This window comes from Triticum aestivum, chromosome 5B, assembly GCF_018294505.1.
Source record: "Triticum aestivum cultivar Chinese Spring chromosome 5B, IWGSC CS RefSeq v2.1, whole genome shotgun sequence".
Taxonomy (NCBI): Eukaryota; Viridiplantae; Streptophyta; class Magnoliopsida; order Poales; family Poaceae; genus Triticum; species Triticum aestivum.
Window position 1 is genome coordinate 458,943,307 of NC_057807.1, and position 12,264 is coordinate 458,955,570.

The following is a 12,264-nucleotide window of genomic DNA, read 5'->3' on the forward strand; positions in this document are numbered from 1 at the left end:
CTTTTGTGTAACTTTGACCTCATCACCCATGGGTAAACTTATGACCTAAGTCATTCCACATACTTCATTTTTACAAAGCGTTTTGTCAATAAACACCCACGATTTGTCACTCTTCTAGCCGACGCGTGGCCAAACTAGCTGAGCAGGAAGCTTGCGTGGTAGACAGCATTTGGCGCCTCTTCGAGCTCACACGTGGTTAAACGGAACGCCTGTGGTGCGGTGTTATCAAGCGTGCACTGGAATCCTCCGCTATGAATTTTGTGACAAGACGTGACGATTACAGGCCGGCTGGCCCCCATTTGTTACAGTGGCCATTTAACCCTTGTGTCTCTTCAACCTTTCAATCGCAGCCACCATTGCAAGAAGCACACCCACCATGACAAATTCTTAGAGGGTATCCTGTGCGGCTCCAATGGCACTCCAAGCGGCTGCCGACGACGAGCAGCAGTTCACCATGCATGCCGTGGTGGACACCCACCGAAGGTTCACGGAGCTCTCGGTAGTGTACACCAACAACCCGGTTTGGGGGGAGCACTCCATCCACATCATGGAGGTATTGCTTGCCGAGGAGAAGTACAAGGTGGTCGGGTTCGACCTCGAGTACACCCGCGCTCGTGCCAGGTCTCGTCCTGAGGTCGCTGTCGCCCATATGTGCGTGCGCAACCACGTCCGCGTCTACCGCTATTGCCTGGCCACAAGGCCTTGCAAGCGTTTCGCCAGGTTTGCCAACAGCCCCCACTACATGTTCGCTACGGTGGACATCGCCAACGATGTCAAGGTGCTCAAGAATTCGGGCATCGCCTGCTAGAATCTTGTTGACATCCAGGGCCAATACAAGATCTAGGGCAGAAAGGAGCATGAGAAGGAGTCACTGGTTCACCTCGCCGAGGCCATCATCGATCCCTACTACAGAGACATGAAGGATTCCTGCAACGAAGACAAGCGTGCCTGGCACTCGACCTGGATGGAGAATCTCGACAAAGCTCACGTCGTGTACGCGGCCAAGGAGGCGTACACGTGCTACGACATGTACAGATGGATCGTTGACATGAGGAAGTGCCTCTTTCCCCAAAATGGCCAGGGATCCAGCCGGAAGCAGAGCAATGGCAAGCGTCGTCGCAACAAGAAGTAGATGATTAGATCCTCGTTTCTCCTAGTTTAGTATGAATGTAATTGCTTACGTTGGTGTATGAAAATATTATGTGTGTAGTCACTTGTGTAATTATATGCTTAATTTGGTTATGCAATGCTGTCTATTTAAGTATATATGTTGATGCTCTGTAGACAGAGCAAATCACATCGCACACAGACTAAATAATGGAACCCGTTGATGATGATTTCATCAATCACTGACAATTGTATACCAACAATCATTTGCTCACAACACACACAACTTGTTAACAGGAATTGTCTGTGTTATTATCGGTCTTCCCACACATTTCTGGTTACAGACCTGTTTGCCGCGTATCACACACATCTTATTAAGTTGAACAGTTATTGTTCTCTTGGCTCAACGCAAATAGTTCATCCGAGTGAACTGTGTGCCGTATATCGCACACACTTTCATCTGGCTGCCCGTCTCTGTTGTTCCACCTCATCACAAATAGTTCATCCGAGTGAACCGTATGCTCTACATCGCACACGCCTTCATCTGGCAGCTCGTTTCTTTTGTTCCTTCTCATCGCAAACAGTTAATTGAACTAAACTGTATGCCCTGCATCGCACACTCAACCAAAATCTAAACCGTGTTTGATGCATCTGTCATCGCAAACGTTTTGCACCTTTTTTGACGGTTTTTTACACCACCGTTTGCGATTATTGCATCGCACACAGTTTCACCGAAGGGTCTCTAATCGTAGTGTCGCGTTAGCAGCATCCTGTAGTAGTGTTAAACGCAAACAAAAACTTAAATATGCGGAAACTTAGTCATTATCCGACTTCACGAGGTCCAGCCAATCTTCCCTAGAGGTGTCACCGCCCATGGGGTCAGGACCCGTGCCGTCGTCATCGCAGCCAGGGAAGGTTCTTCGCCACTTCTCGATGTTGAAGCCGTCGTCGTCGTCTCCTCGTCTTGCCGCCACCGCTGTTCGCCACATCGCTTGCGAGGATGGTGAGGTTGGTTCCGCTGGCCGCTCGCTCCACATACAGCTTGCGCTCCGCCTCCACTAGCTCGGGGTACTAGCGGCGGAGGTCCGTCATGTACTTTTCGAAGCTAACGAATTATTGATGATATGCTAGGGTTGCTCTAAAGATGGGAGTCCCTAGGAAGGTTTCAGAGAGGCATTTTTCTCCATGCTTAGTATGGTTGGCCTTGCTCTAAGATTTTTTGTGCTTTATTATTACAAAAATAAGTTTAGTGTATGTTCGTTGTGTCCTCATCAGCTAACTATAAACAGTTTCAGCTGCAGAGACCGTTTGTGACCCCAGGGTGTCAGGAGTTAACTATACTTTAGTCTCAAACGTCATAATCAGCTGCCGCCAGCCGTGACGACGGACGATATATACATGACACTGACAAAGTCGCTGTCACTGCGTATTTTGTTCCCAAAGTCGTTGTCACCACTCACCACCCAATTAGCCATTCACCTCACCCCACGTACCACTTGACAGTCGGACAATTGGCACTTCCTGTCGTCTTCGAGGAGCCTTCGACCAGGAGATAAAAACTACTGACGGTTTACTTCGACGGTTGACCGCTATACAAGTGGTCTCTACGGCCACGGGCAAAATTAAACGAGAACTTTGTGGATAACCACCAAACTAAGCAGCCAGCACCAACTTGTCCTTAAGTGATCGATCAGCTAGGAGTGCAGTGGAGTCTGGAGTGCAACGCAAGTGCGCTCCGCTTGTCTCCGTTGACACTGACAGCATGACGAACGGGCCAGCGTCACCGCACAACCACATGAACCTTTTCCATGCTGCGTACGGGGTGTTTATTTACAGGGACTTTTTTATGTAGGGACTAGAAAAAGTCCTTCTAAAAGACTTTTTTTATGAAACGGGAGAGACTTTTTAGGGACTAAACTAGGCATTTGGGACTAAATGAAGAAGACTCTCAAGGAGAGTCTTTTTGAGACTTTTCCAACAATGTCCCTCCATGCATTCATTGGTCCGCCATTCCATGATGTTGTTTGATTGTTATTTTTCTATATACTAGGGGCAACATGGTCATTTAATAACCTCTAGGAAGGGACTAGGGACTTTTTAGTCTCTGGAAACAAACAGAGAGAAACTTTTTAGGGACTAGGAACTTTTTAGTTGAGACTAAAAAAATACTAAAACTTATGAATCAAACAGTGCCTTAGTCAATTTCCTCATACTTCTGCCACCCCCCTATAAAAAGCTTCATCACACAACCGTATCAACGGTATAACGGATCAACCAATCCATTTTCCACCTGCTCACGGAGTCATAGCCTCATAGGGACTCACAACACACTTACACACCAACACGTCGTCACAAGGGAAGAAATGGGCTCGTGTGCCTCGCGTTCGCTGGCGTCGGCAGCGCACGCGAGTCCGGGCGGGCAGTGGCCACCAACTCCAAGACGGCGAAGGTGATTTGCCTGGACGGTTCCATGGCGCAGTACACGGTGCTGGTCACGGCACGCGAGGCACTGGTTGACGCCGCCCGCGCGTCGAGCTTCCTGTGCAGCTCGGACGAGCTCCGCCTCGACGCGCCCGCCCGCGCACTGGCCACGGACGAGGCGCTCCAGCCCGGGTGGATCTACTTCGTGCTGCTAGTGTCTATGCTCCGTCGGGCCCTCTCGGGGCAGGAGATGACCGCCCTCGCCCTCAGGGCCAGCTCGCACTAGTAGAAAAACACCTAATAGTCCCGGTTCGCCGTTACTAATACCTCCACCCATTAGTCCCGGTTCAAACTAGAACCGGGACTAATGTGCCTCCACGTGGCTCTGTGCGCCGAGCCCAGTCAGGGGGCCTTTGGTACCGGTTGGTGGCTCCAACCGGGACCAATAGTCCATGTTTTTTTTGGAAATTGACTGCTTTAGGGGTTTTGGGGGTTATTTTTAGGTTGTTATATTAGCTAGCTAATAAAGAGAAGTGTCCTCTCTTGTATCTTCGTCCTTGGTTTACCAACGCTGCTGCTATATATGTTCATTTTACCTGCTGATATAATAACTCATGCATGCTCGCATACATCAGCATATATAATAAGAAGTACTCGTCCTACTAATCATGCATCATCATACAATTTCTACTCGTTATTCATAATAAGTCATACGATCATCATCCTCATAGTCATCGAACCCAACCCTACATAATTGTTCTTAACACATGATCATCAGTATCAGGTAGGACCTAAACACCCTTAAGGTAAAATAGCATAAAACAATATAGACCCTGACTCTCCATTATGAAGAATGGCGATCATCCTGTCTCTAATTTTTGCCCTTCGCTGAATGTTGCTTCCAAGAAGCTCCTTACGACTGTCCATACATTTTTTCCATTCTTTGATTCTCAGGTCTTCACTTATTTTAGAAACCCGGTATGGACAGTTGAGATTCGTAGGACGACCTGGTTGTATGTTCAAAACATGAAGGCTACCATGTGTATACATCAGATGAGGCACACAATCATTCGGGATTATCTGTTGAAAAACATAGTAATAACTTCGTAGTTAGCAATGATATGATGTACTAGTTTTAGAAGTGTGCAAAAAGATGCACGGATGTTGTAATAGTACAAAAAATCTTACCAGTGTATCTCCATGGTAGTTACCGTAGTTCAACATGTGCACTAGTGGCACGTATTGACCATAATGTTGAGGAGTTCGATTGTAGGCATTGTAATTCTCAAGATCAGTACAAAATGCGACCAGATAATTTTTCTCCTGATAAGTTAGTTCGGAGCCTTCGGTGTAGTAGGTTCTGTCTACCATCTTCCGCACATTCTTTGAAAAATGAAAATAAGCTGTCAATGGAGAATAAGTTGTCAACTATTTTGAAATAAACAATATAAATTACTTAATAACTATGTTAAGCTCACATGGGGAAAGAATTAGAGGTGTATCCACAAGGACGAAAATCATAGGTCTCTCTTGCTCGATTGTAGGATCACCAAGATCCATGGTAACAAGCATACCCTCATCAAAACCATACATCTTGCAAAGTGTTTTCCAATTTTTGCAACCAAAATGGGTTACACTCTGAGCATTGTACAACTTTACTTGAAAATCCACACCATGATGGGTACTTAGGATAATTTTTTTGGTTTCGAAACTTTCATAGTCTTCAAAACCCATCCTCTCCAAGACATAGCGTCGTGCAAAGCATGGGATAAGCTAGTCGAATTGGAAAAGATGAAAAATATTGTCATGATTAAAATAGTTGAAGTCATGAGTAATTACAAAAAAAACTTTTATCGTCGGTTGCGTACCGTATGAACATCGAAGGTCTCCTCGAGCTTAATGCTGAAGCGATGATCTTCGTCCAGCACAATGAACCTGTCGCAGATACTCGGTCGTCGTGGCACCAGTCGCACTCCCCCGGGCGGTTTTTGTCGTCCGATGAGTACGCCATTTCCGGCCTACGTTCATAATTCAAATATTAAACTAGATCATTATTATTAATCATGGGTTGACTATCGATGATCGATGTACGTAGCTCCTCCTTTCATTCCCGAATGCATTATTATATCAAATTGTCTAGCACACGGGAATGAAGGAGAACTTATCCAATATGAGCATTCAATAAGCAAAACCAAATCATAAAATAAGCAAAACCAAATCATAAAATAAAGTATAGTATTCAAATTAGCATGCATTCAATAATTATAAGCAAAAGTACATCATCTCTTGGTGTCCGTACATCGTCGAATATTATCACTAATACAACTAGAACCGTAGCGCCCGACGGGTATCGACGCGAGCGGTGGACACCCAAAGATAAGGAACCATCACAGGATCATAGCTCCAGTGAGATCCCTGAAGAACCTGCCAGGTATTGTCGAATCTGCCCTCTAATGCAACCATGTAGCGATGGACGTGCTCGTCCTCCTCGCTGACAGGGTGACGTACCACCTCCGCGGTGTCCGGATGCCTCACCACCGTCACTGACCCACGCGACCACCACCAAACAAGGATCGGGTCAACAATGGGCTGCCTCCTCACCAATCTACGTCCCCCGGAAGGTAACACCTCCCAATACCAGCCCGGCGGAGCCCAGTCCCGGACATGGCCTTGATCAAGCAGGCCTCCACCGCCTAGTCGACGACGACGAGGATGCGGGATAGGCATCGCCGACGTCGATGCGGCAACTACTTCTATATATAGTTAAATAAAAGTAGTTTTATTAATTAAATCAACTATCTAGTTCAACTACTAAGCACTTACTAAAAACAAACTACTTTTATATATAGTAAAATAAATTAGTTTATTAAATCAACTAGCTAGTTCAACTATATATAAACTACTTCTTATTACTACACATCTAATCTAACAAAAAAATCATTAATTGCTACACATCTAATCTAACAACTATATATAAACTACTTCTTATTACTACACATCTAAACTATATACAAAAAAAATCATTAAAATTCTATGAACAAAATTAATTACTACACATCTAATCTAATCTAACAAAAAAATCTAATCTAACAAAAAAAATCTATGAGCTACATATCTAAATTACTACACACATCTAATCTAACAAAAAATGTAATTAATCTAACAAAAAATCTAACATAATATAAAAAAATTAATTGCTACACATCTAATCTAACCTAAAAAATCTAATCTAACAACAAAATCTATGAACTACATATATCTAAATTACTACACATCTAACCTAACAAAAAAATCTAATTAAATCTAACAAAACAAATCGAAGGCGACGGCGAGGTGCTCACGTACGGCGACGGCAACGGCGACGGCGACGGCAAGGCGACGACGAGGGGGCGGCGCGGGCCGGGGCGGCGGGGCGGCGCGGGCGGGGCGGGGCGGCGCGGGCCGGGGCGGCGGGGCGCGGCGCGGGCGGGCTGGGCGGGGCGCGCGGGCGGCGACGGGTGGGGCGGGGCGGCGCGGGGCGGCGACGGCGTCGGGGCGTGGCGGGGCGGGGCGGCGACGGCGAGGTGGCGGCAGGGCGACGCGCGGCGACGGGAGTGGAGCAGAAGAGATCGAAAACTGCCAAGTCCTGTATATATAGGAAGAGCATCGGTCCCGGTTCATGGCACCAACCGGGACCAATGGCCCCTTTAGTCCCGGTTGGAGCCACCAACCGGGACCAAAGGCCTCTTTTCAGCAGCCCAAAGGGCGGGAAACGAAGACCTGTGGTCCCGGTTGGTGGCTCCAACCGGGACTAAAGGGGGGAGGGGGCATTGGTACCGGTTGGTGCCACGAACCGGTACCAATGCAACCCTTTAGCTCCGGTTGGTGCCACCAACCGGGACTAAAGGCCATGTGCTGCCCGCGTCGCGGCACGAAAGTTTAGTCCCACCTCGCTAGCTGAGGGAGCTCGAGAGTGGTTTATAAGCACCAGTCTCGCTGCCCTCTCGAGCTCCTCTCAAATGCAGGCTTACGGGTCTAAACGCACTATATGTGCCTGTGGGCCTATTGGGCCTATTGCGGGCCTGAATCCTGGCCCATTGTTGGGTTTCTAGTCGTATTCAGGCCATGGTAGCCCTTTAGGTGGCACTTTTTTTATTTTATTTATTTTATTTTGATTCTTCCTGCAGCTGTTTTTTTAGTCCCACCTCGCCAAGCGAGAGGCACTCGCAGCTGTTTATAAGTCCTGAGTGCAGAGACGATGACGAAGAGGCTCAATGCTCCTGCACGTTGGTTAGCTTCAAGCCTTGAGGAATACGATAGACTGCACAGAGTTATGTGCAGTGCAGTTGACACTATTCCAAAAGGCTTGAAGCAAATTAACAAGCATTGCGCCTCTTTTTTATTTTTAATGACTTATTATAACTGAGAAATAAAAAGAAAAAAAATAACTGAAAAGAAAAAAAACTATATAGAAAACTACTCATAAATGAATTGAACCAAAAAATAGTTGTGATTAACTGTACTAAAAAGGAGCATAGATGCTTATTTTTAATGACTTATTACAACTCAGAAATAAAAATAAAAAAAATAAATATAGCAGAAAAGAAAAAAACACAGTATAAAAAGATACTCAGAAATGAATTGAAGCAAAAAATAGTTGTGATTAATTGTACTAAAAAAGGAGCATAGATGCTTATTTGTAATGACTTATTACAACTCAGAAATAAAAAGAAAAGAAAGTAGTTGTGATTAACTTTACTAAAATATGAGCGTAGGTGCTTATTTTTAATGACTTATTACAATTCAAAAATAAATAGAAGAAAAAATAGTTATGATTAACTTTACTAAAAATGAGCATAGATGCTTATTTTTAATGACTTATTACAACTCAGAAATAAAAAGAAAAAAATAAATATAGCAAAAAAGAAAAAAAAACTATATAAAAAGCTACTCAGAAATGAGCATAGATGCGCTTATAGAGGAAATTCAAATTAAATTCATAACAAATTTCAATAGAAATTCGTATGAATTTAGCCTAAATTCCCTATATAAGGGCATCCATTTTCATTTTCAGAGGAGCTTAATAAGGCAGAGAGGGAGGGGCTTATAAACCGGTCTGATTCCCCTCCGGTTGGCAGGTGAGACTAAACTTTGGCTGCAACGAGGACCAACCCTTTAGTCCCGGTTGGCGGAATGGACCGGGACTAATGGTCTTCCTTTGGTCCCGGTTCGGGCCACCAACCGGGACCAATGGTGGTGGGCCAGGAGCGAGGGCCATTGGTCCCGGTTCGTGCCACCAACCGGGACCAATAGGTCCAGCCGAACCGGGACCAATGGCCCACGTGGCCCGACTGGCCCCTGAGGCTCACGAACCGGGTCCAATGCCCCCATTGGTCCCGGTTCTGGATTGAACCGGGACTAATGGGCTGGACCGGCCTGGACCATTGGCCCCTTTTCTACTAGTGTCGGTGCTGGCCGTGGCGAGCGGCATCTCGTCCCCCACGCGCGGCAAGAACGGAGCCGCGCTGGCTGGCGCCAACGGCAAGCGACGGAAGGCGACGGCTCGAGTGGCACCTCTCGCTGACGATGACGTTGTCGCGGACCAGCACCTTGCGCACGGCAAATACGGTGGCGTGCGCAAGAGGGCGCTGGCCGCCGGTGATGTGGCGGCTGGGAAGACGAGGAGAGGAGATGGTTACGGTTGAAGGCGCAGCAACCGCCATCGTCATCGTCGTGCAGGCGCGCAAAGGTTGAGCCCGATTTCAGGGCCGGCCCTGTGTTTCGGGAGGCCCTAGGCAAACTCAACGACATGGCCCCTATGTCCTAAGATCATATATATGTATGTGTGTGCGTGATACATAAACATCTTTAATATAAGATTCGATGACTATAATAATTGTTGGATAATGTCATATTATGACAAAAGCACTGTTTAAAATATCTTTCGATATTCCGATAAATCGGCCGATTTATCGCTTACCGTTCCCTGATCGATAAGATAAATCGGCCGCTAAATCAGCCGATATGACAATAAATCAGCCGATATGCCGATAAACTGGCCGATTTACCCCTTATCATGGGTCCACCGATAAGTTCCTGATAAGCGATATCCCCAACATTGGACAAAAGTACTAAAAATATCGTAAAATGAAACTAACGTGACATGATAACCTCAAATAAGGACAAATTCAAAGAACCCTTCAGTGTTTGAATTTTCGGATCACTTTCTTTCCTTTTTCTCCTATTTCCAGCACCCGACAAATTCTTTTTTAGGCAATATGGCATGCTAATGTCCTAAAATTATGAAGAAAAGAGGATATAAATATTTAGAAATTTACACATCGGCCTAGACAAGTACGCAGAATGACAAAAAATTAGGGTGGTTCAATACGTACTGTGAAAGATTTTATTACAAAACTATACACTGAAATTACTCTGTGTAAATTGAAATTAAAGGATGGATCATGGATGAATAATTGATAGTTGAATACTTACTAAAGAATAATTGATAGCTGGATATGCCGGATTGCCAGACTGTCGCGTGGCACGCGCAGCGGCGACAACCAGCGGCGGCCAAGGCGCCGAGGGACAGGCCGATGATCGAGGAGAGGACGAACAACGAAGACGAACTGACTAGCAACGAGGGCACGAGCTAATTAGCGAAACGATGACTCGATGAGATCTTGGATTAATTTGTTTCACACAAGCGACAGGAGTGGCTGTGACGCCCTGCCTTCTTCTCGCGGGATGACTGACGCTTTGCTAATCGCTACTAGCTCTATCTGATGGGCCTTTTTTCTTATCTATTTTGTGGTGGGCTATATACTATGTATGTATACTCCATCATGCCCCCCCCCTTCATCCTGGGCCCTGGGCCGTCGCCCCTCTGGCCATACCCCAGGGCCGGCCCTGCGCGATTTTGGAGGCCGATGACTTCTGACTTCTGAGTTCAATGATTCTCGGGAGCGGTTAATTTAATTCCGTTATTAGTTAGTTGGCTCTGTCCGTTGATCGACCCGATCGACCCCATGTATATAACGCATACAGCAATTCTTTGATGTTTTTCGACATGAAACTCATACATAGAGGGCGACGGTGGTACTGCCAGAAAGTACATTTTGGAACTAGTCAATGCACTCCTTGATGCACGGTTAAACGGGCTAGGCTATCAAAAAAAAAGTTAAACGGGCTAGGCTTACACACTGTCAAGCAAAACTATGATTTTTTCGCACAATGTGATTCTCTGCGTTTTTTTCTTAAGAAAACCAAGCAAAATACGAAATGCCGATTGTTTTAATAATACCAGAGAGGAACCCCAAAGCGCGTAAAAAAAAGCGTGTTCTCATGGGGTGCGCCAACTTGTGACACATGTCAACAGACTAATTTTCCACTCATCTAGATCCTTCAAAAAAAATATTCAGACTTTTCTCTAAAGCTAGGGGTGGGGGCAGCGCCCCTCCCCCCTCCCCCGACCTCAACATAGCTCCGCCGCTGTGCGTGCGGCCACTAGGTAAGCTCCCGAATAGGTACCTGCTCATTATAGTTGCCCCCTTCTTTGTCTCAGTCTCAACAGGTTGTAAGAAGTAGTTGCATCTGGTGCTTCCTTAGTAAGCCGACACATTGTGGGAGGAGCTCTCGCTTATACTTTTATTAATGTTCCTTAAAATGGGGAAAATAATTAAGTTTTAAAAATGCTCGTTCGCTTGTTTGAAAAAGGTCCACACTATAAAAAAATGCTGATATCATTCAAAAACCAATTTGACATAAACAATGCTTATATGTTTAAAAAAATGTATGGGACTTTAAAAAAGCATTATGCAATGTAAACCAATGTTCGTGCAATTCGAAGAAAAATTTGTGCCACTCAAAAAATGCAACTGAAATATAAAAAATGTTCAGAATTTCTAATATATGTTTATGACACTTTCACACAATGTGGTACAATGTAAAAATGAGTTTGCTTAGATTAAATAATTGTATCACTAAAAAAATGTCCAATGTGTTTAACAATGTTGCACTAACATTCATGATTCATCCTGTATTTAAAAAATGTGTATAAAAATGTTCCAGTTGTATAAGAAAAATGTACAACATTTATTGAAAATGGTACATATGTATTGGAAGAAAATAGAAATGAAAAACAAAAAGGAAAATGAAAAAAATACCCAAAGAAATACAGAAAATAAAACGTGCATAAGCTTATAAACCGGTCCGAGCCAGTCATAGAAGCCTCCTAAAATCGCTCCATCAAAATCTCATATTGGACCACCCGATCTTGCAATTGCCTACTGCAAGACAGAGTATATTTGTCACGTAACTCTTAATATGGGTGGCCACTGGGATTTGTTTATAAGTTATAGAAGAAATTAGAATGGGCCAAGGCCATATACACTAGTAGAAAACATGGCTTACGCTCGGGCCAGATAAGCCCATTAGTCCCGGTTCAGTCACAAACTGGGACCCATCGGCCCATTGGTCCCGGTTCGTGAGGCCAGGGGGCCTGCCGGGCCTCGTGGAGGGCATTGGTTCCGGTTCGTCTGGCCCCTTTGGTCCCGGTTGGTGGGACGAACCGGGATCAAAGGGCCTCGCTCCTGGTCCACCACCATTGGTCCCGGTTGGTGGCTTGAATCGGGACCAAAGGCTGCCCTTTAGGGCATGCCCAACGGGTAGCCCTAGGGGTGCTGCCCCATAGGTTTGGATGGTCAAACCAGGTTCGGGTGATGCTCCAAAGGTGTCACGGGATGTTCTGAAGGAGGC

General features: G+C 45.5%; 1 protein-coding gene across 1 annotated transcript; it reads left to right on the plus strand.

Annotated features, from left to right (window-relative positions):
- Positions 1 to 3,577: 3,577 nt before the first annotated feature.
- Positions 3,578 to 9,212, plus strand: LOC123116429 (uncharacterized). Its single transcript, XM_044537386.1, has 2 exons — positions 3,578 to 3,803; positions 8,971 to 9,212. Exons 1-2 carry the CDS (start codon positions 3,578 to 3,580, stop codon positions 9,210 to 9,212), a joined length of 468 nt encoding a protein of 155 aa, XP_044393321.1.
- The last annotated feature ends 3,052 nt before the right edge of the window (positions 9,213 to 12,264 follow it).

Bases quoted from the DNA above. Each gene is read 5' to 3' on its own strand.
- LOC123116429 (XM_044537386.1), top strand. From the start codon at position 3,578: ATGGCGCAGTACACGGTGCTGGTCACGGCACGCGAGGCACTGGTTGAC. The intron at 3,804-8,970 runs GCTCGCACTAGT...CTTTTCTACTAG, and splicing joins CGCCCTCGCCCTCAGGGCCA to TGTCGGTGCTGGCCGTGGCG.